Below are 26,994 nucleotides of genomic sequence, written 5' to 3' on the forward strand. Positions count from 1 at the left end.
TCGAATAGTTAGTATACTACTATGGAGAAGCGTGTATAGGTACGTACGATTAAGAATAAACGCGTTAAGGAGGGGGGAACCTAGCGTATCTTTAGGCTAAGTCTTAGGCGTAGCCGGCAGAATCTATTCTCCGATAGTCTAAGGCTATTTATAGTCTTCTTCCGATGCTATCTTATACTAGGGGATACTTACTTATATTATTATATATATAGAGATATTTAAGATTATACGCCTATTATAGTACGCGTTAGCCTGTATCTAGAACTATTCTACGACACTTTTCCTTATATAGCGTAGTAGCGATACTAAAACTTAGTTTTCGGAGCCTTTCTGCACCGTAGGATTACGCCCTAGTACTAGAATTTATAGATCTAGGCTACGCGGAGCCGTGGGTAGGGGGTCATTTACTAGCCTATAGTTATCTAAGGAATAAAAATAAGATTAGGTTAAGCCGTGGCGTTATAGTTATTATAGTAGTAAAAAAAATTCCCTATAGCTAATTAGTTTATTCTGCCGTTATATATATCGCCTTTGCTACTAGCGTATATAATTATACGAAGCTATACTATAGCGTACGGGTGTGTCTACTAATTCTTCTGGTGTGTGTCTACTATTTTTTTTGGTTTTTCTTAAGTTATTACAGTGCCCCCTGTGATTTGCCGTATATACCTTCATCTAGGCGTAACGGATTTCATTCTTCTTATGTTGACTGCAAGTCGCAAAGTTGATGTCTCGGGAGGTGACCACTGCCCCCCCTTCCATACAGGAGACTGACAGGCAAGTTGACGAAAAGGCATGACGGTACGAAGTACTTCGTGCATACATTATCAATGACGCCGGTGTTCTCGGGCCATCCCAGGTCACATCAAAGTGTGTAGCAACTCTCCTACCGTTCCTTTTCATGGCTGACCAGCCGAAGCATCCAAGTCCTTGGGGGTTGGAGAACGAACTGGTTAGCCAGGAGACGGATAATTGGTCAGCACCGTAACTCAGGTGAACCTCGCTTCACCGAACCTGGCTTACTCAGCAAGATCGGAGCAGAGTCAGCAGACCACTTCTAAGAATACTTCGTACGAAGTACCTCGTTCTGAGTACCTGCTGAGATAAAAAGTGGAGGTGACGTCGTCGGGTAAAAAGGATGATCATGCGGTGAACCCGCTAACCCTATAGGGGTTCTTCAGTCAAGAACTGGGCCCCCAGAAGCGATCTTTTCTGCCTCGTCCACACTCCAAGCAGTTTTCAGTCGGTGCATAATACGGATATATAGTACCTAATAAGAGACTCGTGTTGTATTATCACGCCAAAGCGGACGAAAGGTACAACATGTTACCTTATTCAGTCACCGACGGTTTTATAGTGTAATATTCTCACATTCCCATTTACCAGTGAAACTTGTTCCAAGTACCTTACTCTGTAATTACAGTACGTGTACAGAGTAAGAACGGTTAGTTGTCTTGCCACCCCTCGCCCCCCACCAGCACCGTCACCGTTGCCGCTCTTATTTATTATGCTTTCCCGAGAACCCACCGTTTACTTCGTAAGACCAACTCCAGCTTCAAAAGGCCCCTCGTCTCGCATGCTGGTACATACCAGCCTCGAGTCTAACCAGCAGATTTCAACCACCAATAGAAGAAAGCCGCTGCTCTTGCGACATCCCCCCCCGATATATTCACCTTGCTGTCATAACCTGCTTTTCTCTCGCTGTCCGAGTCGCTCCCAATTCTCTCGAGTTCTCTTAGGCGCGACATCACCGCGACCTCCCCTGCCGCTTCCGGCTCCATCAAGGCCGAGTCGCAATTCACCATGCCCTTCCGCAAGATGGCTCGTCATTTTGGCGACTCGGTGAGCCTCCTCTCCCCCAATTCAGGAACGTTTCCTTTGGCTCCTCTGTTGCCAATACGCCTGGGCATCCTCCGGCCCGTATCGCGTGTCCAATACAGGAGCCATCGGACATCTTTTCTGATGCGCGCACAAACACGAGAAGGTGGACAGCCTTGTCATCCGTGGCTGGATTTGCTGACTTGCTCCGATTCCTAGCTATCCCCGCATCAAACCGTCCTCTCATGTGAGTCCCTCTTGTACTCTTCCACTTGTGTGACGCTGTGTGTAACTCATTCTGACCTTGTGTCCTGCTCTGTAGACCACGACATTACATGTACGCCACCGGCGCTGCGAACCCTTCCTGAAATCAGCGACAGTCAAGAGACAAGTACTAAATGCATACCTTGGTAGTGACTTACGAGGACATCCGTGCGTTAAAGAGCGATTGGTTGACCGATAACGTGTGTTCTTGTCCCCAGCCCAGGCCCCTCTATCTCCCAAAGGCCCCGGGGTTCGCTAACAAAACCCTCTCGTTAGAACATTGCTTTCTGGGAAGAGTTGGGTTCTCTCTGACCGATCCTTCCTCAACCTACTCGAGCCGCAACCTAACAGCGTCACAGGTATCTTGAGCGAGAAATCCTCCCGAAATACCCCCAAGCTCGTATAATCCTCCTCCGGCCTTCGATGACCTTCCTTTTGATGAAAGAGCCCGATATATGCCAAATTCGATCGGCGTTACCCGATTTCTCCAAGGCCACCCACGTTTTTCTCCCGATCAACGACGCTCGCAACGTATCACAGGCCGAGGGCGGATCGCATTGGTCGCTGCTCTTGGTGTCCGCGATTGACGGAGTAGCCTTCCATTATGACTCGCTCGGCGGCGGCAACTATCAGGAGGCCCGACTGGCCACGCAGAAAATGTCGGAAATACTCGGGCGCGGACCACTTCGCTTCCTCAACCTCGAAGACACACCCCAGCAGGAGAACGGCTCCGACTGTGGCGTTTTTGTTTGTATCCTTATGCGCCACCTTCTAGTGAAGCGCCTTCTCAGCGCCAACGCCCGCCAGAAGGTCAGCATGAGTATGGCGAATAAGCTGATCGACAGCCAAGGCGGACGCAAGGAGATGCTCAAGATCATCGACAGCTTCCGGAAGGAAGGCGAGAGGAGGCGGTCGTATGTCTAACTCTCCAAACCCCCAACCCCCGTCCCCTTTTCTCTGTCTCCGGCGACGGAGGAGGGAGGCCCCGTGCGCTAAACAAACCCGCCTTGTGTGCTTGTAGGAGAAGCGCATCCCCATTTTCGTCTAGGACTCCGCCCCGGATTGAATAATCCAGAATTGCCTTCCCTCGCGCATAACAGAACCCCCAGCAGCGAAGCCGGCCCTGTAATTTTTTTTTTTTTCCCCCGATACCAGCGCTTTCCTTCTTGACGAGACGGACGACAACTACGCCGTGCCGCGCATTAGACGGGGCGAGGTGAATGACTGTCGCGAAATTGCGACTCCTACAGGATCGAGATGGAAGTACCACATTGTATGACTTGACGACAGGAGACCTTGCCACATGACGACTAGCTGGGCGCATCCGATCATGAAAAGCTTGCACCGAGCGGTACCCAAACAACAGGAACTCGCCAGGGTCAGGGGATGCAGAAAGGCTAAGGCTTACCGAGCATGTCTCGTGCCCTTCTTTGGCGCTTGGCGTTGGAGGGCCAGAACTTGAAAAGACAAAGGCAGGTCGGGCCGTCAAGACACGTGGGGAGGCGCCAAAGCGGCTAGGACATTTATGCTGTGGAACATGCTGCAGAAAAAGCACTGGGATGGCGAGATACCGTCCGTGGACTTGTCGATACCCACGATACCAGGCGCCAACCTGCCAGGAACTATAGATGAGAGCGAGTGGAAGTGAGGCTGACTTGATTGGAGCAGGCCTGCCATTGGTCATGCCAATGGCTTGCGAATCCAAGCTGGCGAGCCGGCTGGGTGGGTTGGATGTTACAGTTCTTACGCATATAGCATCACTGGCGGTATCGCATTGTTCTGTAGTGTTTATTTCAGTGTACCCCTAAGGCATCTTGTATACCTTAGCGAGATCGAATATCAGCGTGACTGTCGAAGCTTGGGCCAGCATTCTTCGTAATTCACCAAGGTACCTACGTAGTTTAAAGTCGTGACAGATGCTCCCTTTCGCCCGAATTCAAATCCTTACCCACATACCACAAAGTCTGACAGTCAGACGGTCTTTAGTGCGGCATGGATCCTTGTGAAGGTGACCCAACGCTAAATTGACCTCACCTGCAAAACTGAAGAGATCCCTTGTCAGGTTATGGACAAGTTCCATATAAGTGATCATCTGGCCGCATTGGTATCCTGTGGTATAGTTGACTAGCAATGATATACTGCCAGTGGGAACCATTGAGCGTCTAGACGTCGTATGTCATGGCCCTGATAACGAGAGGGCGGGTGGAAGAGCGGCAAATATATGGACGGGTCGATTCTCTTCGTGCCGAACCGTCTAGAGCTGCCGCAGTGACATCGTCATGCCTTTGGACTTTCTTTTTTTTTTTTTTTTTGTAATCCTTTTCTCCGTATCACTGAAAGAGAGGCCCCCCGCCTACTCAACCGTTGCCGCTGGTACTACTCTGGGTAGCGAAAGCCGGGTTCTGATCCATCGTGCTCGCAATGTGGCGCCGCAGTGCGGCCCAGCGACCAGTCGTCGAAGGGGCCGGAGTAGTGGAAGGCTTGCCATCCTCGTTCTCCACGTCCATGCCACTCGTAGAAGTGGTCGTCGTTGCCGTCTTGGACTCGGGCAGCGCAGCCAACGCGGCCATGCTGGCCCCGAAGCGTGCCATCTCCCCCCTGACGAGGCGTTCCTTCCTCTTCAACGCGCCGGGCCGGCTCCGCAAGCTCTTGTGCCGGATTTTCCCCTCGGCGGGTCTGGAAAGTTCGGCCTCGTTCAGCTCCGGGAGGGCGTCGGCGAGGGACTCGAGGGTGGCGACGAGTTTCTTGTTGGGGCGCCGACGCTTCAGGTTGCTGGATGACGAGGTGGTGGCGGCGGATTTTTGGACCTTGGAGAGGAGGACGCTGTGCTTAATGATGCGCTTGTCGCGCTTGGTGGAGAGGAAGCCATCTGGTACGACGGCTTCTGGGCGGTGTGTCTTGTGCGGTGCTTGCGCGGGGATGTCGCCCCTTATCCGCGCCAGGCGTTTCTCGCGTGCTGAAAGGGGTTTGGTGGGCGCCTAGAATCAATTAGCTTTTCATTATTGTTCTTGAGAAATCTCATTCATAATTTTGGAGGTAGAGGTACTGCTGTTGCCATACCATTGCGAAGAGCTTGATGGGGAATTGATATGGGAATTTTGTCATGGATGGACAGTTCAAAGTGAAGCTGGCGAAAATTCGTAGTGGGGCTCATCAGGGTACGTACTGGTACGTAATTACTCCGTACCTAAGGTACCTTCGGTACTCCATGTACCGGGATGAGACCGTTCGTGGGGTTCGGGACATGGTGGGGTTGGGAGCTTAGTGGTCGATCTTATCGAAACGTTATCGATGATGTTTCACCACCAAGAATCAACCTGGAAGTCCGTCCACCAGGGGAACAAACTTGCGTTGTTGCTATTTTTTTTTATCTGCTCTCAATATGAACAGAATAGAAGATCTAAAGCACAAAATTGCGAAAGCCGAAGCAGAACTACTACGTCTCAAGGAGGATCTCGCTCAAGCCGAGTCTGAAGGTCAGGTTCATGTCAATGGAGGGGCAAAAGACTCAACATGGAAATGGCCCCTGCCTGCGACCGACTATGAGAGATACAGCCGACAGATGGTCATCCCGGGAGTAGGGACAAAAGGTCAGGATGAGGGGCTCTCTGTTCAACCACCCGTCAAGAAAAGAAAGGAACTGTTATGCTTACCATAACATTGCAGGCCAACTGCGGCTCAAGGCCGCTTCCGTTCTCATCGTCGGTGCCGGTGGTCTAGGGTGCCCCGCGGCCGCCTACATCGCCGGTGCTGGAGTCGGCACTCTTGGGATTGTCGATGATGATACGGTCGAGACATCCAACTTGCACCGCCAAATCGCGCACGCGAGTTCACGAGTTGGCATGTCCAAAGTCGAAAGTGCCATCACTTATCTTAAAGAGTACCATCAAGCCCATTGGTTCCCTGTTCCTCCCCATAGGGCCCTTCACCACCACTCTCTTCTCACCAGGTCACCCCTATTACCACTTCATATCATTACGTTCTTGCACGTTGAGCAGCCGCAGTACTTGTTGCATCCGCTAACCGCCACCAGTCTCAACCCGACCGTCACTTACCACGCTCACAACACCCGACTCACTCCCGAAAATGCCGAATCCATCGTCTCGAAGTACGACCTCGTGCTCGATTGCACAGACCATCCCGCAATCCGCTACCTCGTCTCCGATATTTGCGTTCTCCTCCGCAAACCCCTCGTCTCCGCCTCCGCCTTGAAGACGGATGGCCAGCTCATGGTCCTCAACTACCCCGCCAGCGCCGTGGGCGACGAGTCCGGCGGGCCCTGTTACCGCTGCGTCTTCCCCCGTCCCCCGCCTCCAGAGAGCGTGGTCAGCTGCGGCGAGGGCGGCATCCTTGGCCCCGTCGTCGGCGTCATGGGGGTGTTGCAGGCCCTCGAGGCCATCAAGGTCGTTACATCGGGAGCCGTGGACCCCTCCCCCCCTGCGACACCGGTACCGGCGAGTAGCAAACCATCCATGCTCCTCTTCTCCGGCACCGCAGCCCCACCGTTTCGGTCTTTCTCCATGAGGCCTCGGAAGAAAGGCTGCGTCGCCTGCTCGGCCGACGCCACCTTGACGCTGGAGGGATTGCGGACTGGGGCTTTCGACTACGCCCAGTTCTGCGGCGTTGCCGCGCCGCTTGCTATCCTGCGGCCTGACGAACGCATCTCGGCTGCTGAATGCAGTCGTCGCTTACTAGCAGCAGCCCGAGGCGTGACGTCTAGTGGAGAGGATCCCAGCGGAACGACGACGAGTGCCGGTACTCCTGTGCTGCTCGATGTGCGCGAACGAGAACATTTTGACATTTGTAGTATCGAGGGGGCCGTCAATGTTCCAATCGCTACATTCCTTCGTGAGACCGCCACCCCCAAGGTCGATGGCGACCAACCTTTGGAACAGAGGGCGCCCGCCTGGCTTCCTTCCAACGTCTCGGATGATAGTCCTATCTACGTCGTCTGCCGTGTAGGCAACGATTCGCAACTGGCGACGAGACGGCTGAAGGAGATGGGCCTGCATAGAAACGGGACGAGGTTTATAGGTGATATCAGAGGGGGGATGAGGGCATGGAAGGCCGAGGTGGATTCAACACTGCCCTTCACATGATAAGTCGTAGGTGACAAGAGAGAAAAAAAAACCACTACAGGTGATTGAATCCCCAAGTTTGGAAAATTAGAAAAGCTCGTGATACATATGGTTCACTGCCGCCGAGGTTCTTGCTTCCCCCCTTTCCTATTCTTACAGTTACTAAGCGTTACCGACGCCTAGTGAAACAACAAACCCTGTTATGGCGTATGTTGTGAACTGAGATGAACCTTCTGATGCTCCCGAATTGTTCCCGAATTGGTCCCCCTTTTTGTCCAGACCTCGTCCTTTGTGAGATGATATTGTCGGGTTTATACGAACTTAGTGCGCTTCTTGTTGAAGGCCCGCTGATCCTTGAGCCACTGGCGATAACCCGCCACGCTGGATATTTTCTCGCCGTAGAAGTCGGGTACTGGACGAGGAATGTTAGCCTCTTTCACTACTCCACCGCCGAAAAGAAAGAATATTCCCTCTTTCGAGTACGACCAGAATGCGCCGTGGGTTTGACGAGCTGGGGGGACGGAACGAACCTGGGTTGCTGGCCCCAGAGGCAGATGGATCGACACGGTTCTTCTTGATCCGGGCGAAGAACTCGACCTCTTTCTACAAGTGAGACAGAGGGTTAGCTTTTCTTCGGAGTATATTCTTTCGACACGGGAGAGACGAAAGCGAGAGAGAGAAAGGAAAAGGAACATCGGGTTAATCGAAAGCCACACACCATGGTAATCTGCTTCTTCCACTGCCGATTCAACGTATTGAAGACGGCACTCCCCAAGCTCGGACCCGCAAGCCAGCCGAGCGCAGAAAACCCGAGGACCATCATACCCAGCGTGATGAAAGGGTCGAGAGGGACCTGGGAGAGCACAGGATCCGCGGCGCCGGTGCCGAGGAAGACAGCCCCGCCGCACCCGCTGGCAACCATGGCCAAGGCGCTGAAAGCGACCTGCCAGCGACGCCGGGCCTTGCGAAGCTTGAAAAACGTGTTCCAGTCGAGGCGCTGGCTGCCATCTGGGGCGGCCCCCGAGGATGAGGCCGAAGAGGAGGAGGAGCCGGCGGCGGCGGTGGTGGTGGAGGTGGAGGCGGAACGGTGGAAACGGAGGAGCGCGAGGGTGGTGGACGTTGGGGCCGCGGTCGACTTTGAGATCGGGGAGGAAGAGAGACGCAGGCAAGAAGATAGCGGGCTGGAGCTCGCGAGTATGCTCATCTGGTGAGATTGGGTCTTGAAGGGGGTCAAGGTGGGCGCGAGAGAGCAGCTGGGTTGGGTGGTCTTCGTAAACGACGTCAGGAGTGCGGCACGCTGGGCGCCTTGACCGGCCAGTCGAAATGCCATTGTCGTGGTAGTCGGTGTCAACATGTTGAAGAGGTCGGACAAGGGCTTCAACTTGCTGTGATGACTGCGAGACTGAGACTGTGTGTGACTACTGATGTTCGTGGTGGTGTGAAGTCTAAAGCGAAGTGAGTTAATGATTGGAGAGGATGGAACAGAGCAAAAGCCCCAAGCAAGCTTCAGTTGCTGTTTGAATGTGGGTCCAGCGTTTCTCGACCGAGCTTTGATTGTCAGATGCCCACAGCCACAGCCACCTTATCGAGGTATAACAAACCATATTATAGGGAAACATAACACAGGTTCTCTTACCTGCAAACAGCCCAATTCGTAGTACTAAAACGGGGTCTTGGCGGGATAAGGTATATACCGTTATATACGTTAATTAAACTAGAGTCTAATTCTTCGTTAATCATTAGTAGCTAAAGCCTATCTATAATAATAACCTAAATAGCTAGTTTCTTTATTTTATTTAGCTTATATATAGACGCTTATAATATCTTTTCTTTAAACTACCTTAATTGTGTATAGATATTACCCATAAACTTAGTGTTAGAATATATAGTACTTATACGTTACTAATCACCTTAAGAGGAGGTACTAGCCTTATACTTAGATAGGAGGATTCTATTCAGATTATGGATATAGATCGGTAAGGCTAGCTGTATTTAAACCTAAGCCTAATCTTAGGAAGACCTTTAGCTACTCTTTAGGTTAAAGACCTAGGATATATATAAAGGGAAGTCTTCTGCCGTTTAAGGAGTCTAGAGTTAGAAGGAGTTAACGAATACTCTTACCACGATACCCTCTTTTTAGTGTCTATTATCTATTAAGTGTTTATATATTATTATAGTTACTTATCACTCCTTAGAGGGTATCTATAATATGTTATTCGTTCTCTCTTTTACACAGATATAACAACTAATAGAAATTATAATAACTATTAGGCTATAAGAGTATAACGAGTATATCTCTACTATACTATAGAAGTCTATCTAGCTAATACCTATAATAATTAAAGACAGCCGCTAAGACTCTTAATTATTAAATATAGTATAACCGTAAAGGGTAAATACAATAATAACGGTCGGATTTAAGAGGTTCTAAATTAATTATATTAAAGCCGTAGAACGTTATAAAACGTGTCGCTAACGTGTTGTTTTAGGAGGCCAAATTAATGCTCGAAATCCTACGGATATCTGTCGCACGTCAAAATAGGCACTTGAATAATTAACTTAGTAGAGCAGAAATCTCGTGTGTGTATATTATATTAAGTTATATCTGGGAGAGTCTTTTATGCCCTTAATTTAGGTGGTAAAGACTCTATTATAGGTACTATATCATTTAGATCCTATCCGGTCTTTTCCGGTATCCACCCTTATTATATCCTAATACCCGAAGTCCCTAATATCCGGAGCCCTTAGTTACAGAGTGGATCCCCCCTAGACCCCCTATAGACTATATCGTGGTCCTGCCTATACGATACACCCCCTTAGTTAAGGTGGGTCTTCCTAGGTTAACTGACTAATTAGAGGCTTCAGTTTAAACTAAACGCTCTTAACTTTTCTATTGTAAAATTAATAGTCAGGGGAAAACGCCCTCGTAAAAGGGATCTAAATCCGCCCTATTTAACCGTTTAATTTAATTCTATCTTAATTAGTTCCTCGATCCTGATTAGCCGGATCTGCTTAATTAGATCTATATCCATCGGATCTACTGCGTCCTCGGGGGCCTTTATCGTTACTACGGCCGTGGCTTTAGCGCGTTTAATCTCTTCGTGTAGTCGTTTAGATACTCGATACGGTCCTTTTAATCCGTTAAATTAAGCTATTACTATAGTCTTTTAATTCCTGCCTCCGGTAGTGTCTTCGTTAAACCGTCCGCGATTATCTCCTTTATATTAACGTATATAATCTTAAAAAGGCCCTGCTATACGGACTAACGCGCTTACTGGTTATAAATATCGATATACCGTAGCCTTATTCGCAGGCGTTATACCTTCTTATTAACGAGGTTAATAGTCTATTAATTATCGTGGTATAGCTATAGCTATTATTAGTCTAGCCGAAGCTCTAAATCCCTTAATATCCGGCTAACGAATAGCGTCTCCTTAGCTGCTTTAGTAAGAGCGAGTAGTTCCGACTCTATTAACGACGTCGTGACCGTCGGTTATTTACCCGCCTTCTAGTTAACGGTGCCGCCGAAAAGCTTTATCGTATATTCTTACGAGCTCTTACGGTCTAGATTATCCCTAAAGAACGCGTCGCTTACTATTAGGAAGAGTCTATCTCCACCGAATTCTAAGTAATAGTATCTTATATAGTATAGGAATAGTAGCACTTATTAAGCCCTCTTAAGGTAGTTAGAAGAGGGGTTAACGTTATATTAGGAAAGCTTTAAGTAAGCGAACGCGATATTGGGTCATATCACGATAGCGGCATATAGGATAGAACCGATTATTCCCTAATACTAATAGACCTCGGGAATTAACACGCGGGTGCTATCTCGGGGTATTACCGGCTCTATAGATAATAGGACCTTTAGTGGTTTTCGGTAGAGTATATCTATATAGTATTTAACCGCGATCTTCTCCACGTAGGAGGATTATAATAGCTATAACCTACGGGTAGCTCTATCCCTTAGGACCTTAATTCCTAGGAACTAACGGATTTCTTCGCCTCCTAATAACCTATAGCTTCGCTTAAGGGCAGCCTCGAGGGTATCGGCGTCCGTTTTATAGTCTTTATAGTATATAAGTCCGATATTATTAACATAGAAGAATAGGATTAAACCGTCGCGGATTACAATATAGGGGTTATTAGGGACGGCTATAAAGCCTATCCTCTATAGCATACCGCTAAATTCCTCTTATTATAGTAGTAGCGATACCCTTAAACCAAAGAGGGCTTTCCGTAGTAGCAGGGCCTTACCTGGTACTTCGTAGCCTTACGGTATCTTTATAAACACCTTTTCCTTAAGGCTAGCGTTAACAAACGCGTTAATGGTATCGAACTGCCTTATCTCTAGGTTAAATCGGGCGGCGATCGCTATTAGTATACGGAAGGACCACGAGGCTAGCGTTACGGCGTAGTTATCTTTAGTCTCTGACCGCTTTTATTAATCCCCTCGGACTATAAGGCGTGCCTTATACTTAAGGAGGGTGCCCTCCTTATTAAATTTATAGGTGTATACCTATCTATAGGCGAGGACTTATTACTTATTAGCCTAATTACTACTTACCTCCTACTAGTAGCCTAGTTATCGGTACCCCTTAAGGTATTCCCCATTAGCCTATAACCACCGCTCCCGTAACGGGTAGAGGCGTATATCGCGGTAGTGCTTTAGTAGAGGCGGGAGATCCTTACGGGTTATATACGATAGCGGCTAAGAGGTATTAGAGGGAGTGGAATCTATAGCACCGACGTCGCCGTCATTAATAGCTTACTTCCTCGCGCGTGTAGGGTTATAAGTCCTGCTAGCGTTAAAGAACGCCTTTTAGGCGTTATTATTCTAGACCTTCTCGGTCGTGTATAGACTTACGATGGTTCTCGCGATAGATAAGCGCGCGGGTAATAAGCGCGCGGCCGATAGGAGTATAGCCGATAGGCACCCCCTAAGGGCACCTATAGCTGTCCGTTAGTGGTTATCGTGTTCTTCCACCTTAGCGCCCCTAACCACTGCTAACGCTATAAGGAACGCGCGCACGGGATTTTCCGGGGATATTAGAGGCGTGGGAAACGGTTTAAACCTTATAGGAGTAAACCGTAAAGTGTCCGTAGTAATAGCGGTGGCCTCTCCCGTAGTAATAGCGGTAGCGTTAGAGTCTTCCGACTTAAGATCTAAAACGTTTACGGCTATACCCCTTAATAGTAGCCTGTTCGCGGTCTTATTAGATTAGGTAATACGGATAGATTATAGGCATTCCCCGATTTCCTCGGCGGAAGCTATAGCTTATAGCGTTTTAATCCTACCGTTAAATATCTTATCTTCGTTAAAGACCACGTCTCTCGTGGTAATAATATCCGTTAGGTGTGGTAGCTAAATACGGAAGCTATTCGAGGATTAGTATCCGACGTGATAGCCGATCTATACCTTCGTTTTTAGCCTTTATAGGCGGTTTCTTTTAGCTTAGGTATCGCGCGTTTTTATAAAGGCTTTATAGCCGTATACTCGTAGGTGCGTAAGGTTAGGTTAACGGCCGCGTAGGCCTTCGTATAGTATTCGCTAGTCGTTAATATATTATAGCGTTCTGTTATACACATATATAGTAATCTTAAAGATCTTAGGCTAGATAGATATAGGCAGATTAGCTCTAATCCTTATAGTCCTCGCCCTTCTCTTAACGATACCTTTAATCCATTCTATAATGCTATTCTAATCCTATAAATATAATGCCGATAGCTGGCCTTTTACCCCTTTAGCAGTGAGGAAAGTAATAACTTCTAGGTGCTAAAATATCTTAGAATCGACCCGTAGAACGCATGGCCTAATATCGAATTAGGTCTCAAGCAGGGCAAAAACGTCTTTTAGAGCGTGTAGGATAAAGCCTTAGTCTCTCTTCTATAGGTAGTAATCCCACGTATAACCTATATACACGTCTATAACGAATATAATAAACTTATATAGTCCGCCTGCTAATTACTCCGCCTTTTCTAGATTATAAAAATTAATAGCTAGGGCCTCTCCGGGCTTTAACGGGTAAAGGGATAGCATTCGCCGGATCTATATAGACACTTACGATTACCTACACGCGTTATAGTCCGTTATACGAGGTCCTATTATCTTCACCCCCTAAATAGCGTCGACGATTTTTATAAGAGTATCGGTGCCGTAATGGCCAAGGCGTTTATACTACCGTTATACCGTGGTCTTCTACGGTTACCGCGGTTATCGTGATCTTCTATACGGGTTATCGCGGGGGTGCCTTACTAAGACCGCGAACGCGGTAACGGCCATAGCTTCCGCGTACTCGATTATATACTAGCCGTGGATATCTAGTAGTTTATAAATAGGCCGGTTATCGGCGGAGCTAATAATAGTATTATTTACGGTATCCTAGCGGTAACCTTATAGGTATAGCTAGCGTTCTAAGACGATATTAGTAACGAATTACTTATAGTATATGATGTTACGGAGGCGTAGTAGTCTTTTCGTGCCCGATAGGGATTATATACGCAGCTTAATATCTCCGTATCCGAGGATAGGAGCCTCGTAAATACCCACCTAAAGCGTTAATAAATTAACCTTAGGTAGTCTAACGGCCGTAAAACGGCCTTAATTATTAAAGATATAGATTAACGATCCTAAGTCTAGGATCGCGTAATATAATAGCGCTCTGGCTTAGTTAATAGAAAGGGATATCCCCTATTCTTATTATAATCTTAATAGTGTTATTATACGATAACGCGCTACTCCTTAGGTTAGGGGGGCTCCTAGTCTCCCCGTCGCAGTAACAGATAGGTCTTTATAAACTATAGTAGTAGGCGTAGTATTATAGAGAGTTAATCTTCCTAGACTTCCTCTATCTTATTAGCGGTGGTAGCTACTACTTTCCGCCTTTTCTATATCGCGGTATCTACGCGGCTTTTAAAACTATAAATACGTATCTTCTTTTCCGCGACCTTTATAGTATCTTCACGGCTATACTAGGTATAAGGGCGTATATCCGATTTTATATACTAATAGGCGGCGGTAGTATAGATATTCTTATATATCTGTTACGGCCAGCAGACCTAACATGCACCAAGGACATACTGGTTATAACGTACTAGGGCGGTCAGCGCACCAGGGCGTAACCAGAAGATAACTCAGGACGATATTACGTGCCGGGTCACGTGATAGATAACCGGTATAGTATGCACCCGCACAGGGAACCTATTAGCATAGGAGGATTACTAGGATCACCAGGGGTCACTTAGTCCGAGAAGTGATCCGGCGTGATCCCGAACCAGGAGATCACCAGGACACCCGTGATCCCGTAGATATATATGCCAGCATATCCTAGGTCTTGCTTCTGTTAGAGAATAAGATATCGATTAATCTAAGTCTTTACCTAGACTATTAGTCTACGCTCGACTCTACCTTATAAAGAAAACGCCTAGTCTTTACGACGTAACTACGACTAGACACTATAAACGATAGTTACTACTCTTTAGTTAATATCCTCTTCTTATTTTAAACTAAAACCCCGATACTAGTCCCCTATTATCCGTTATACTATAAAGGGCCGGAAGCTATCGTAGTATTTTAATCGATCCTGTTCGGTAAGCTGACCTTGATAGCTAATGAGCAGTACGCCCGAAGCAGAAGCTACTTCGCCCAGGGAAGAAGAAGTCACTTTATCTGAAGAAGAATCATCGTCTAAAGAATCTAGTTCCTCCGACGAAGAGGAAGGACCAGAACAACCTTAATAAGATAACGAAGTAGCCAGTAACTACTCTTCTAATATATCGAATAATAACTGTACCACGAACGCTATAAGCACTATAACACCTACCACTACTACTAGAGGAAGTAACGATCTTTAGTAGATTCGCGATATAATTACTTAGCTTTAGGGGGAGAATACGACCCTAAGAGCTTAGTTAAACTATCCTAGAATCGGGGCTAAGTATAGATACCTTATACCCCCTAAGTACGACGGGACTCGAGGATAGCTTTAGAGCTTTATTACTTAGCTTAGAGGCTACCTCCTATTTTACTAGGATAGTATCCGTACGGAAGAAACCAAGGTACTCTATACCGCGGCACTCCTTACGGGAGATACACACGAATAGTTCGAGTCTATCTATAAAGACTACCTAGAGAATATAGGAATAGAGATCCTAAGGAAGCCCGGGACCACGGCAATCTTCGAGAACTTTAACGTGTTCGTTAAGAGACTTAACGCCATCTTCGGCTAGCCCGATAAGGAATAAGTCGCGGCCGAATAACTAAGCTAGCTATATTAGACTAAGTTAGCTACGGACTATACTACGAGATTCTAGTAAATCTCGTTAAAGCTTAGCTACCTAGATAAGCCCCTTATAGATCGGTACTACTAAGGACTTAAGGAAGAAGTAAAGGACGAACTATACTGATTAGACTAACCTAAGATATTTAGCGAATATACCGCGATAATAATTCGTATCGATAACCGGAACTATAAACGATACCGTTAGAAAAAGTATTAAATAAGCGTTCTATTCTATACGGCTAATTCGAAGAAGAAATAATTATACCCACGCTAGTTCGGAAACACCTTATATAGATACTATAGTAAACCTATAGAGCTCGATAATATTAACCGATAAAGCGATAAGCAGGGTAAAAGGGATATAACTAAAGTTAAGTGTTATAACTATAATAGGCCAGGTTACTACGCACGCGATTATTATAAGCCTAAGAAAGAATAACCGTAATAATAAGCAAACGCGATCGAGAAAGGAAGACCCTAGAAGGAAATTAACGCTATTAGATACCTAGAAATTTATAGGGACGAAATACTACACGTTAACCTCTATTAGGCAACCTGCTACGATAACTATTATCTAGTATACTAATCAGGGAAAGACGGAGCTAGGTACTACCCTAAGAGACCCTAGAAGATACTCGCTATAGTATCTAGTAACGAGTACGGTAACGACTATAGCCTTAAGATCCCCGACTAGGATAAGGATAAACTAGCTTTATAAACTATCGCAGAAATCCTTTAAAAATACGGATAGACGAAAGAAGAAGCTAAGAGGCAGAAGCAGATCTTAGAAATCCAGAAGGAAGGAGATCGTACCCGGGGGAGAATCGCTAAACTCGAAGAGTAAGATTAGGAAACGGAGTCCGACAGAACCCCGGATAATAACACGAACTTCTAGTATTAACCTATAAAAGCAGCCGACCTAATCAAGGAGGAAACTATCTAGCTACGGATACTCGACTAGCTCACGGAAGAACCCCTTAGATAGACCCACTAAGTTCGTTTTATTAAACTTAACTTCGATAACGCTTACCGTAGGATACCCACGAATACTAGCGGGGAATAGCAGTAAACTGCACGTTAGCGACCTTACCGTGCTTAGGAAAACCGAGACACTCTTACCGACCTAATAACGAGCCTATAAGGATCGGATAATTAACTACCTAGGTATAACTACTACGGGTGCCGGTTAGATAAATATAATACTACTAGCTACGTAGTATACGCTTCTAAGAAAATCCGATAACTAGAATAAGACTAAGGAGCTTAGGAGTCACGCTTCTAGACCCTCGATAAGCGCCTACGATAGATAGAACGGCTCTTAACCTAGTACGGGTTCTTAGATAAGGAAATATCCCTTAAACACCGAGCTAAATAGGTAAAAAACTAAGAGTATACTATCGCTAGGAGTATATAAGAGGCACTCGATAGATATACTCTATAATACGTAGTAGTATAGGGCACTATTACGTTAGAATACGACTTAATAAACACGAGATAAACGCACTATTAGATATAGGCGTAGTAGGAAACTTTATCTTACCGGTAGCCGTAAGAAAGTTCTTTATTCCCTGGGTTAGAAAACACCTAGAAGAGGAGTATAAGGTTACTCCGTATACGGGAAAAAACTAGTCCTACGAAGAAGTTATTATTAACTAGGAGACTATATACCTTTAGGTTAAATTCCAGAATAAGACTAAAATAATAAAGTTCGATATATACGATATAGGTTATAAGGATATTATCCTTAGCGAATTATGGTTTAACGAATAGAATCCTGATATAGACTAGAAGCTTAGCTAGCTCCGGTAGAGATTAGAGAGTAAGTAGGAGACCACGAAGGAAACCTTACCCGATCCTGATATCCGTTAAGAATAGCAGAAAGACTTACCGACGAAGGAGCCTTAGGGAGACTCGGATAGCCGCCAGAAGTTAGGGACTAAGGCGAAGGAAGTACGAAAGACTTTAAGATAGCAGCGACGGCATAACCACCGACACGTAACTAATATTATTAAAGGAATCTACTAGATCGTCTAAGCAGAAAAAGGACTAATAATAAGCGATCACGATAGACTCGCTAAGGTATTACCAGAATACCGTATATATAGAAAGCTATTTACCGAAAATCTAGAGACCGGATTACCGAAACACCGATACTATAATCACGAGATACCCCTAAAGGAAGGAACACACCTAAAATTCTTTCTAATTTACGGGCTAAACTAGAAGGAATTAGATACCTTAGAAGAATATCTCGAAGAGATACTAGTAAAAGACCATATCAGAGTATTATAATCACCAGCAGGATACCCAATCCTATTTATACTAAAGAAAAACAATAAACTACGACTATATATTAATTATCGATAACTTAACGATATAACTATTAAGAACCGCTACCTATTACCTTTTATCTTAGAAATATAAGATTAGCTAGTTAGAGCGTAATAGTTTACGGTACTCGACTTAAAAGGAGCCTATAACTTAATCCGGATTAAGGAAGGAGAAGAGTGGAAGATAGCGTTTCGGACAAAGCGAGGATATTTCGAGTACCTTATTATACCTTTTAGACTAATAAATACGCTAGTATCGTTCTAAACACTTATTAACGACGTCCTAAGGAAGTATCTGGACCACTTCGTTATAGTATACCTGGATAATATCCTAATCTTCTCCAAAACACTCGAAGAACACCGATAATACGTTCACACGATCCTATAACTCCTATAAAACGCCGACCTATTAGTCGAACTAGAGAAAGTTCAATTCCACATATAAGAAGTCAACTTTTTAGGTTATACGATACGACCTAATAAGATCTGTATAGATAAGGCGAAAGTCTAATACGTCTCTAAGTGGCTATAGCCCTAGAATATTCGCGATATTTAGTCCTTTCTCGGACTTATAAACTACTATCGACGATTTATTAAGGACTATAGTAAGATTACTATCCCCTTAACTAAAGTAACTAAAAAGGGACTCGACTTCGAATAGAATAAAAGAATAGAAGAAGTATTCCAAGCTCTTAAAGGAAGGGTTACTAGCGAACCTATCTTAGCAATACTAGACCCCGATAAAGAATACGAACTCGAAATAGACGTATCTAATTAGGCTCTAGGAGCATAACTCGGATAGCGCGACGCAGAAGGAAGACTATACCCTATAGCCTTTATATCTAAGAAACTTAGTGGACTAGAACTTAACTATTAGATCCACGATAAAGAGTTAATAGCTATTATCGAAGCCTTTAAAGAATAGAGACCGTATCTATCAGGGATAAGATACCCGGTATAGGTCTACACGGATTATAAGAACCTCGCGTAATTCACTATTACTAAGGTTCTTAATAAACGATAGATCCGATAGGCAGAGTTCCTAGCCGAATTCAATTTCCATATTCAGTATATAAAAGGGAGCGAAAATAGTCGCGTAGACGCACTTAGCCGACTAGGGACACCTAACGAATCACCTAAACCGTAAGCTATACTCTAATAGGAAGGAGAAGCTCTTACTCTAAAGGATAGAGAGGTAAATAGTATTAATCGGATAACTGATACTATATTTAAAGAAGTATACGCCTCGCCGATACATAGATATCAAGGAATTTATAAAATATACCACCGATTACGCTAATAATACGGCTACACAGGAACTAAAGAATAAGTCAGGGACTTTATTCGTAACTACGATATTTACTAGAAAGTAAAGAGTAGCCGATATAAACCTTACGGACTACTAAAGCCACTACTAGTAGTAGACGGACTATGGAAATCGATTATAATAGACTTCGTGACAGGATTTCCAGTATCTAAAGATCCAGTAACAGGAACTGCCTACGATAGTATATTCGTGATTATCGACCGATTCACGAAATACACTCTTTATATTCTATATATTAAAAACACTATAGCAGAAGAACTAGTAAGTATCTTTATCGACCGCCTAATCAGGGATCACGGCGCACTAAACGAAATTATTACGGATAGAGATAAGCTCTTTACTAATAACTTCTAGAAAGCAGTTATAAGCTAGCTAGGAACGAAACATAAGTATTCGACAGTATTTCACCCTATAACGGACGGACAAACCGAAATCATAAACTAAGTCCTAGAATAGTACCTACGATACTATATAGAGTACGAATAAGATAATTAGGTATAATACCTACCACTTATATAGTTTATATATAATAGCTCGTTAAATAAGTTAATAAAGAAAATACCGTTCGAAGTAAATTACGGATATATACCGATAGTATTTAGAAAACCTTTAGAAGGACTAGACGCACTAAGAGCGATAAAAACAGTTAAAAGCATAAAAAAACCACACGAAGAACTACGAACCGACCTAGAGATAGTCAGAACACGAATAAGCAGGTACGCGAATTAATTAAGGATTAAGGGACTAACCCTTTTAAGGGGGGACCGCGTTTACCTTATTCGCAAAAACATCAGAATATAACGACTAAGCGATAAATTGGATTTTAAAAAATTAGGACCGTTTAAAATCCTAGAGAAAAAATCAGATACGAACTATATTCTATCACTACCTCCGATAATAAGGATATATAATAATTTCCATATTTCACTACTTAAACCAGCACCGAAAAACGTAAAAATAATATAAAACACGATCGTGGTCGATACTAGCGATATATATAAAGCAGAACGAATCCTCGACTACTAAGAGACGCTAGACGGCACCGAATATTTTATAAAATAGGAAAACTACGACCACGGCGATAATATATAGAAACCCAAAGAAAACCTGATTAATTACAAGTAACTCCTAAAGCAATACTGACAGAACACTATCAGGACCCAGAACCGGACGCCGCGGTCTACGCAAAATTAATATCCAGAAAATCACCTATATCCTGCGATAGGATCAGATTCCAGTTAATCATATTAACCGTACCCGCCACCCGCGTATCGACCACTGCTTCGGACTCCTCGCGATCCGCCGCCTCTAAAGCATCAAAGGACTTAAGGCCATAGGCCACTATAGTTATACCCTTAGAACGAAGAGACTCCCTCTAATGACGGATTCAGGCCAGACAGGCTAAAGACTCAGAAACTTCCTTCTATACCTTCTCTAACGCGCGATAAGTAGATAGAAGGGAAGCCTCGGTTACCTCCTCCTCCGTTTTAAGACGCTCTATTTCCTTATTAATACGTGTTACTGGGGAGAGCGGTTAGTAAGAAGAAACGGCTCGCGGAGAACAGGAAGACACCTACGAGAAGATAAAAGGACACCTAAACTATCGCACGAGCGACCACGATAAATATATTCCCTATAATAAAAGATACTCTCGATTATAAGGTACCGGAAGCCTTTCGACTCGTAAAAGGAATAAGGTATAACTTCTACTCTAGAAAGCTTAATAGTACGCGATAACTTAATTTAATACTATATCTTATAAAAAAGCTACGATTTCTATATACGACCGGATATAATAGTTAGCTATAAGAGAAAAGAAGAAAACCCGGGGGGTTATAAACCCGGGGTAGGCGACCTATTTATATAACCGCTAGGATAGCGCTTAGAAGGGGGAAGGTAATATTACGGCTAGTAGACCTAATATACACTAAGGATATACTAGTTATAACGTACTAGGGCGGTTAGTATACTAGGACGTAACTAGAAGATAACTTAGGACGATATTATATACCGGGTTACGTGATAGATAACCGGTATAGTATACACCCGTATAGGGAACCTATTAGTATAGGAGAATCACTAGGATCACTAGGGGTCACTTAGTCCGAGAAGTGATCCGGCGTGATCCCGAACCAGGAGATCACCAGGACACCCGTAATCCCGTAGATATATATACCAGCATATCCTAGGTCTTACTTCTGTTAGAGAACAAGACATCGATCAATCTAAGTCTTCACCTAGACCATTAGTCTACGCTCGACTCTACCTTATGAAGAAGACGCCTAGTCTTTACGACGTAACTACGACCAGACACTACGAACGACAGTTACTGCTCTTTAGTTAACATCCTCTTCTTATTTTAAACTAAAACCCCGACGCTAATCCCCTATCGTCCGTTATACTATAGAGGGCCGGAAGCCGTCATAGCAATATCTTATAAGGCCTCCTCGTTATAGGAGGGATAGCCTTTACGGATATATTACTATAAGGGCGCTTCTTATTATTATCGTTATTAGCAGTGGCCTTAGTATTAGGGAGGTTCCTAAGGGTATTAAAGGTATCTCTTCTAACTCTAGGCTTTATAGCGGTGGATTATAGGCTCTTTATATTACTAAGAACCGCTAGTAGAGCCTTTACGAAGTCGTTAATCGTTAGTTTATTTTCCGTAATCTTATCGTAGTTATTTACTAGGTAGTTATTACTCTATTCCTAGATAATAAGTCTAACGGCTTGTAACGCGTCTTCTACCTAATAGTCCGCGCTTAATAGTTCTAAAACGCCTATATATTTACAGTGTATTATCGATATTGTCTAGCTTACCACCTAAGCGTCTATATCCTTAGGTATAGCCTTTATAGGCGTGGTGTATTATCTGTATAGGACTAGGGCTTCCTTACAGAGGTCTATAGATATCGGTCTAACGTACGCGTGTAGGAGAGTAATCTAGGCCCGCGGGTTATTTACGGTATTATCCTATAGCTAGGCGAGGAGGTTATATAACGTAGTATATATAGTCCTTTCGATATAAGAGTATACCTTATTAAACTCTTTCTACTATGCGTTATAGTCTGCCTTTTCCTCGCGGTATATACGGCGATCTTATAGGTAGCGTGTACGCCCCTTTTTAGAGAGGTTATTAATAGACGTGGGCGTCCTAGTCGTTAGTTCTTTCGTTATAGCCGTAGCTTTCCGGCGAGCGGCCGTCTTCCTCTTACCGGCGGCCGTGGCCGCCGTGGTAGCGGCCGTGGCGGCGGCGTCCGTGGTATCCGTAGCCTTATCGCCCTTTAGCGTGATAGTGGAAGACGGAGTAGCCGTGACGGTAATAGCTATAGCCTCCTCCGTGTTAGGGTCCGCGGTAAGGGCTTCGTATTTACGAATATTAGGGGGTATAGATATAAGGAGGAGATAGGCGTTAGCCTTCTTATCGCTTAGCTTTAGATTAAGGTAGCTATCCTAGTAGGAGGCCGATTTACCGTGTACGGTGTGCTCCTAAACTACCTAATCCCTTTAATTAACGAGGGTAGTAGCGGGCGCCTTTTATTCGGCGTTAGATACGTTAGCAGATATCTTTACTAGATTATTATTTATCGGTTAGTTAATAAATAGGTAGGTTAATTAATCTCTTAATTACTCTAATTAGATTAATAGTAGTTATTTAAGAGTACTTATATAGACGTGATTATTTCTTTATAGTAGAATAGGGGTAGCCTTATTAATATCTATCGTTTAGGCGTTATAAACCGGGCTTATAACTATCGCACGTTAAAATAGGCACTTAAATAATTAACTTAGTAGAGCAGAAATCTCGTGTGTGTGTATTATATCCAGTTATATCTAGGAGAGTCTTTATACCCTTAATTTAGGTAGTAAAGACTCTGTTATGGGTACTATATTATTTAGATCCTATCCGGTCTTTTCCGGTATCCACCCTTATTATATCCTGATACCCGAAGTCCCTGATATCCGGAGCCCTTAGTTATGGAGTGGATCCCCCCTGGATCCCCTATGGACCATATCGTGGTCCTGCCCATGCGACAATATCCACCTTCCGTGCCTGACCGCGTATTCGGCTATTAGGTTGTTCCACCCCGAGGGAGGTCTATGCGACAATCCGTGCCTGTTACGTAACCGTAAAAACTATGGTCTGTTAAAGGCGTATTAAATCTTATTTTCTATAGTAATTACCTCGAGAAAATATTCAAACCAACACCAACAAACACCCTTGTTCCGCATTCCATTTCCTGCCCAAGGTATGCAATCGCAAAAGACAGAAAATATTAACGCTGCTCAGTCCCATTAGGCAATGTATTTTCATTGTTCTTATCAAAGCAAGAGGCTGACGTTGTGGAATCTCTAAAGACTGTTTAGCGCGCTATCAAAGGGCTGGGTTTGCACGCGTTCCTTCGAAGCCTCGCGACGCGAGGCTCGTGTCCACCGACCGTGTTCTGTTCAACGACCTACAATACTGCCCATTCCGACCTCAAACAATCTTAACCGGGTGGGGCAGGCGGAAAGAAGGACAGGGAGCAAGTTAGAGCCCGAGAAGAAAGACGGTGCAGTCCTCTAGGCCAACTTGGACTGCCCTCGAGGAGTCTCTGTAGCCCTCCCTGGTTCCTATAGACTCCAGCAGCCTTCTGCTATCGCACAGACTACAACCACGCTCAGAAACCTCGCTCGATTTATGCTAGATGCCGACTATCTCGAGTCCTCCATAGATACCCCTTCGTATCCCTGACGTCGCGAAGTTCCTTTGCCTCCGACTACCACTCTCCCACCAAGGGAAACGACGATTCTCTGTTGCTAGCCGCCATTCATAGTATGACACATAATGTCGAGTTCGTCCCGCACCAGATACGCGCGGACGCCCGGAAAAGTGGCTGCTCCAGCCATGCCTGCGAAAGCGTGGACCCTGACCGTGGAGCTCGACAAGGAGACATACTGCCAGTACCGACCCGGCCGCAGGCGCCTGGCGCCCATCACGCTGCTTCCAACCCATGATAGCCAAGCAACGATTGTAGAAGAATATATTGTGCGACCTGAGAACTCTCGAGACGGTCAACCACATCGAGAATACCTGATCACCTGGCCCGACCTGCCGACGACGCGAATCACGGTCGACGCGGCGGAGATTCGAGACTACGTCTCGGCGCGGGAGTACGAGAGATGGAACGAGGTGCAAGCCGAGGCCCGCGAGCGCGCGGAGCTGGCCCAGGAAGAGGCCGAGAACGTGCGGGCGGTCGAAGAGGCACTGCGACGCGAACGCGAGGAAGAGCTGGCCAAGCGCGGTATACTGCTCCGCAGCGGCCTACTCGGGAGCTCGCGCGACAACTCGGTGGAGATGCACACACGATCTGCGTCGCGGGAGGGCCGAAGGGAGGAATATGCACCATCGAAAAAGAAAGGTCGGCCGAGTAAGAAGCGCCCGAACCTGTTGCAGACGGAGTCGTTTGGGACAGCAGTAACTGGGCAGGATTACATTGAAGACTCGGAAGCCGACGATGAGCATATTATTCGAGAGCAGCTGGAGGATCTGGGAGGATGGGACGACAGCAGAGCTCTCAACAGCGAATGCCTTTTGGCGATGGCGCGGGATGAGCTGACGCTTACGACGTCGGAGGCGGCGAGCCGCGCTTCTAGCAGACTGCGTCATCTAGAGCCGCCGCGGAAGAAGCAGAGGACCATATCTCCTGTGCCGCTCCAACTGGGCGGCCCTTCACGGCACCAACCGACGGACACATGGGCCTTTGCGCGGGGCGCGTCGGAAGCCGCACCACCATCGGAAAGCATACGGCGGCCAGCCAGGTCTTCCCCGACGCCGAGGGCACAGAAGAACCCTGGCCCCGGAACTCCTACGACATCCGGCCGACTATTAACAACAACTGTCTCAGCGCCGGCCAAGTCCTTGCGTGAAACCAGCCGTCAACCTGACGCCACGCCGAGGCCGAGATTTACGCCACTGGCCGTGAATAGCTCGCGGTGGACTACAGTCAGCAACCCATCGAAATCTGGCAAAACACCGACGCCAAAGCCGGCGGCTCAGGATTCCTCGTCAACACAAAAGCAACGGAGTAAAAAGAAGCCTACGCCCCGGGCGAAGCAATCTGACGCCGACGAGGCCGAAGGGAAGGACGAAGGAGGGGACGGCAACGAAGGCGATCCAGTATACGAGGTCGAGCGGCTGGAGGCGACCAAGGTGCTCATGATCGGTGGCGAACCGGTGCGGCATTTCCTGGTGCGGTGGAAAGGCGACTGGAGCCCGGACGAGAACCCCACGTGGGAACCCGAAGACAACATCCCGGCTGGCATGGCGCGGCGGTTCCTGAAGAAGGCAAAGGGGCTGGGCCTCGACGGGGCGAGCGACGCGCCTGGCGCATCAGCATCACGGGCCGGTCTCTGGACGCAGCGGAAGTGGTCGAGCGTGTCGGAGGCTTTCGCGGGGAACGTGGACGACGAGGAAGACGGCCACGGATCCGACAAGGCGAGCGAGCAGAGGGGGGATGATGGGTTCGTGGCCAAGACGGAGAAGGATGACGGGGATTACGGGGATGAGCTTCTCCTGGTCACGGATGATGGCTCGAACACGCTGGCGCCCATCTCGGGTCAAAGTGTTTTGAGTTGGGAATTGGCCATGGGACGGCGGTTCGGGGATGAGACTGGGATGGTGGGTTGATGATGATATATTAAGCCCATGAAGTCCACAACGGAAGAAGCCTTATTACTTTGTATTCTGGGCTTTGTGGTGCGTGGTGGCATTGGCATTGGCTTTGCTATTCTTTGTTTGCAGGGTTGTTCCGCATTCAGCCAACGCCTGGGAGTAGCCACCACCTCATTTATATTCACCTACATATATTGCATATGTATGACTTCGAGACGCCTGGAGGATCCATGCCGGGGGAAGGAGAAGGGGTCAAGAAGAGAGGGAGTGTGTAAATGAAGGGAGGCGGCAAACAGACATTGCCTTGGGCTGGGGCAAGCGGCATAAGCGGATGATGAAGAGCAACGGGGAATTCAAAACAGCGAACAACACTCAATGTTAGACAGCCAGCTCTCACATCATCCTTCATCCTTCATGTCATGCAATTAGCAATTCCCAATATTGCACGGGATTTGCGACGCAAAGGCCATTGGAAGAGGTGGAGATGAAGTTTAGGTCCTACTAATAACCCTACGACTCGACTACCTTACCTTTGGTATCTCTCCACAGCACGACAGCTGGCAGCACCCACTGGACCTTCCAGTACCGGCAGCGTGATAGGAAGCTCATTTCGGATTGGTGGACTCTTGTTATCGCTATTCGGAATGGGCAAGTACTTTCAAGTATCCGTACCGATACAGAGTGCATTACATATGTACTTACTTGGTCTGTAACTGGGCGAGTGGGTTTCTGGGGGTGGAGTAAAAGGGAGGAATAACCAATTGGACACGGACCCTTTCTGACAGGACAGGACTAAAGTCCCCCAGCGTCTGGCGCAGTGCTGTGTCGGTCCACTTCAGCCCAGACTGACGTAATCCAAGCGCATCGTTCAGTATAGGGAACCTATCGGATCCGGCAAACGGTGAGGGTGAAGGGTGAAGGGCACGTGTACGTTGTACCTTAGAGGTTAAGGTAGGCATGGCCAACAAAGCCACCACCCTGCCCTGTTCCTTTGGGTTGCCCATCTGGACGGGACATCTATTCCTTCTCTTTACCTTATTACGTACTTGTCCTTCTGTCTTCCCTCCCCCCCGGGTCAGATCTTCCGTTTCAATTCACACTTGATCATCCAACTCACCTGAGCACTAACAACTACCTTAACATTATTGTCCTTTATTACTCCCGTCCTGCAAAACAATACGACACGCCACGGATAGAGATAATAGGCCATAAACTCATGTGACGATACTCCTATTTACGCTTT

The 26,994-nt window shown here is 46.3% G+C and overlaps 5 protein-coding genes across 5 annotated transcripts; 3 read left to right on the top strand and 2 right to left on the bottom strand.

The window, feature by feature from the left end:
• Positions 1-1,803: 1,803 nt before the first annotated feature.
• Positions 1,804-3,006, top strand: SODALDRAFT_322310 (cysteine proteinase; the record flags this gene model as incomplete). The annotated part of the gene is made up of 5 exons (XM_028609710.1): positions 1,804-1,842; positions 2,038-2,065; positions 2,141-2,155; positions 2,233-2,282; positions 2,623-3,006. 5 exons carry the CDS (start codon positions 1,804-1,806, stop codon positions 3,004-3,006), a joined length of 516 nt encoding a protein of 171 aa, XP_028468914.1.
• Positions 3,007-4,373: 1,367 nt separating this feature from the next.
• SODALDRAFT_330820 (hypothetical protein) lies at positions 4,374-5,183 on the bottom strand. The gene is made up of 2 exons (XM_028611300.1): positions 5,143-5,183; positions 4,374-5,060 (listed from the first exon to the last, which is right to left on the bottom strand). The coding sequence occupies exons 1-2, from the start codon at positions 5,143-5,145 to the stop codon at positions 4,440-4,442; spliced, it is 624 nt and encodes a 207-aa protein (XP_028468915.1). The 5' UTR covers positions 5,146-5,183; the 3' UTR covers positions 4,374-4,439.
• A 281-nt stretch (positions 5,184-5,464) lies between these two features.
• Positions 5,465-7,181, top strand: SODALDRAFT_376824 (ThiF family protein; the record flags this gene model as incomplete). The annotated part of the gene is made up of 2 exons (XM_028614848.1): positions 5,465-5,672; positions 5,749-7,181. The coding sequence occupies 2 exons, from the start codon at positions 5,465-5,467 to the stop codon at positions 7,179-7,181; spliced, it is 1,641 nt and encodes a 546-aa protein (XP_028468916.1).
• On the bottom strand, positions 7,132-8,664 carry SODALDRAFT_291634 (Pam17-domain-containing protein). The gene is made up of 3 exons (XM_028608672.1): positions 7,879-8,664; positions 7,691-7,763; positions 7,132-7,572 (listed from the first exon to the last, which is right to left on the bottom strand). Exons 1-3 carry the CDS (start codon positions 8,512-8,514, stop codon positions 7,472-7,474), a joined length of 810 nt encoding a protein of 269 aa, XP_028468917.1. The 5' UTR covers positions 8,515-8,664; the 3' UTR covers positions 7,132-7,471.
• A 15,114-nt stretch (positions 8,665-23,778) lies between these two features.
• SODALDRAFT_112130 (hypothetical protein) lies at positions 23,779-26,108 on the top strand. Its single transcript, XM_028606556.1, has 2 exons — positions 23,779-24,507; positions 24,580-26,108. Exons 1-2 carry the CDS (start codon positions 23,925-23,927, stop codon positions 25,764-25,766), a joined length of 1,770 nt encoding a protein of 589 aa, XP_028468918.1. The 5' UTR covers positions 23,779-23,924; the 3' UTR covers positions 25,767-26,108.
• Positions 26,109-26,994: the final 886 nt, after the last annotated feature.

Source organism: Sodiomyces alkalinus, assembly GCF_003711515.1.
Source record: "Sodiomyces alkalinus F11 unplaced genomic scaffold SODALscaffold_2, whole genome shotgun sequence".
NCBI classification, from domain to species: domain Eukaryota; kingdom Fungi; phylum Ascomycota; class Sordariomycetes; order Glomerellales; family Plectosphaerellaceae; genus Sodiomyces; species Sodiomyces alkalinus.

Excerpts from the sequence above, each read along its gene's own strand:
- SODALDRAFT_291634 (XM_028608672.1), bottom strand. The coding sequence starts at position 8,514 with ATGTTGACACCGACTACCACGACAATGGCATTTCGACTGGCCGGTCAA. Across the intron at positions 7,764-7,878 it reads GGAAGAAGCAGATTACCATG|AAAGAGGTCGAGTTCTTCGC; the intron begins GTGTGTGGCTTT and ends TCTCACTTGTAG. Across the intron at positions 7,573-7,690 it reads CTCTGGGGCCAGCAACCCAG|TACCCGACTTCTACGGCGAG; the intron begins GTTCGTTCCGTC and ends TTCCTCGTCCAG.
- SODALDRAFT_112130 (XM_028606556.1), top strand. The coding sequence starts at position 23,925 with ATGTCGAGTTCGTCCCGCACCAGATACGCGCGGACGCCCGGAAAAGTG. Across the intron at positions 24,508-24,579 it reads GAAAAAGAAAGGTCGGCCGA|ACTCGGAAGCCGACGATGAG; the intron begins GTAAGAAGCGCC and ends ATTACATTGAAG.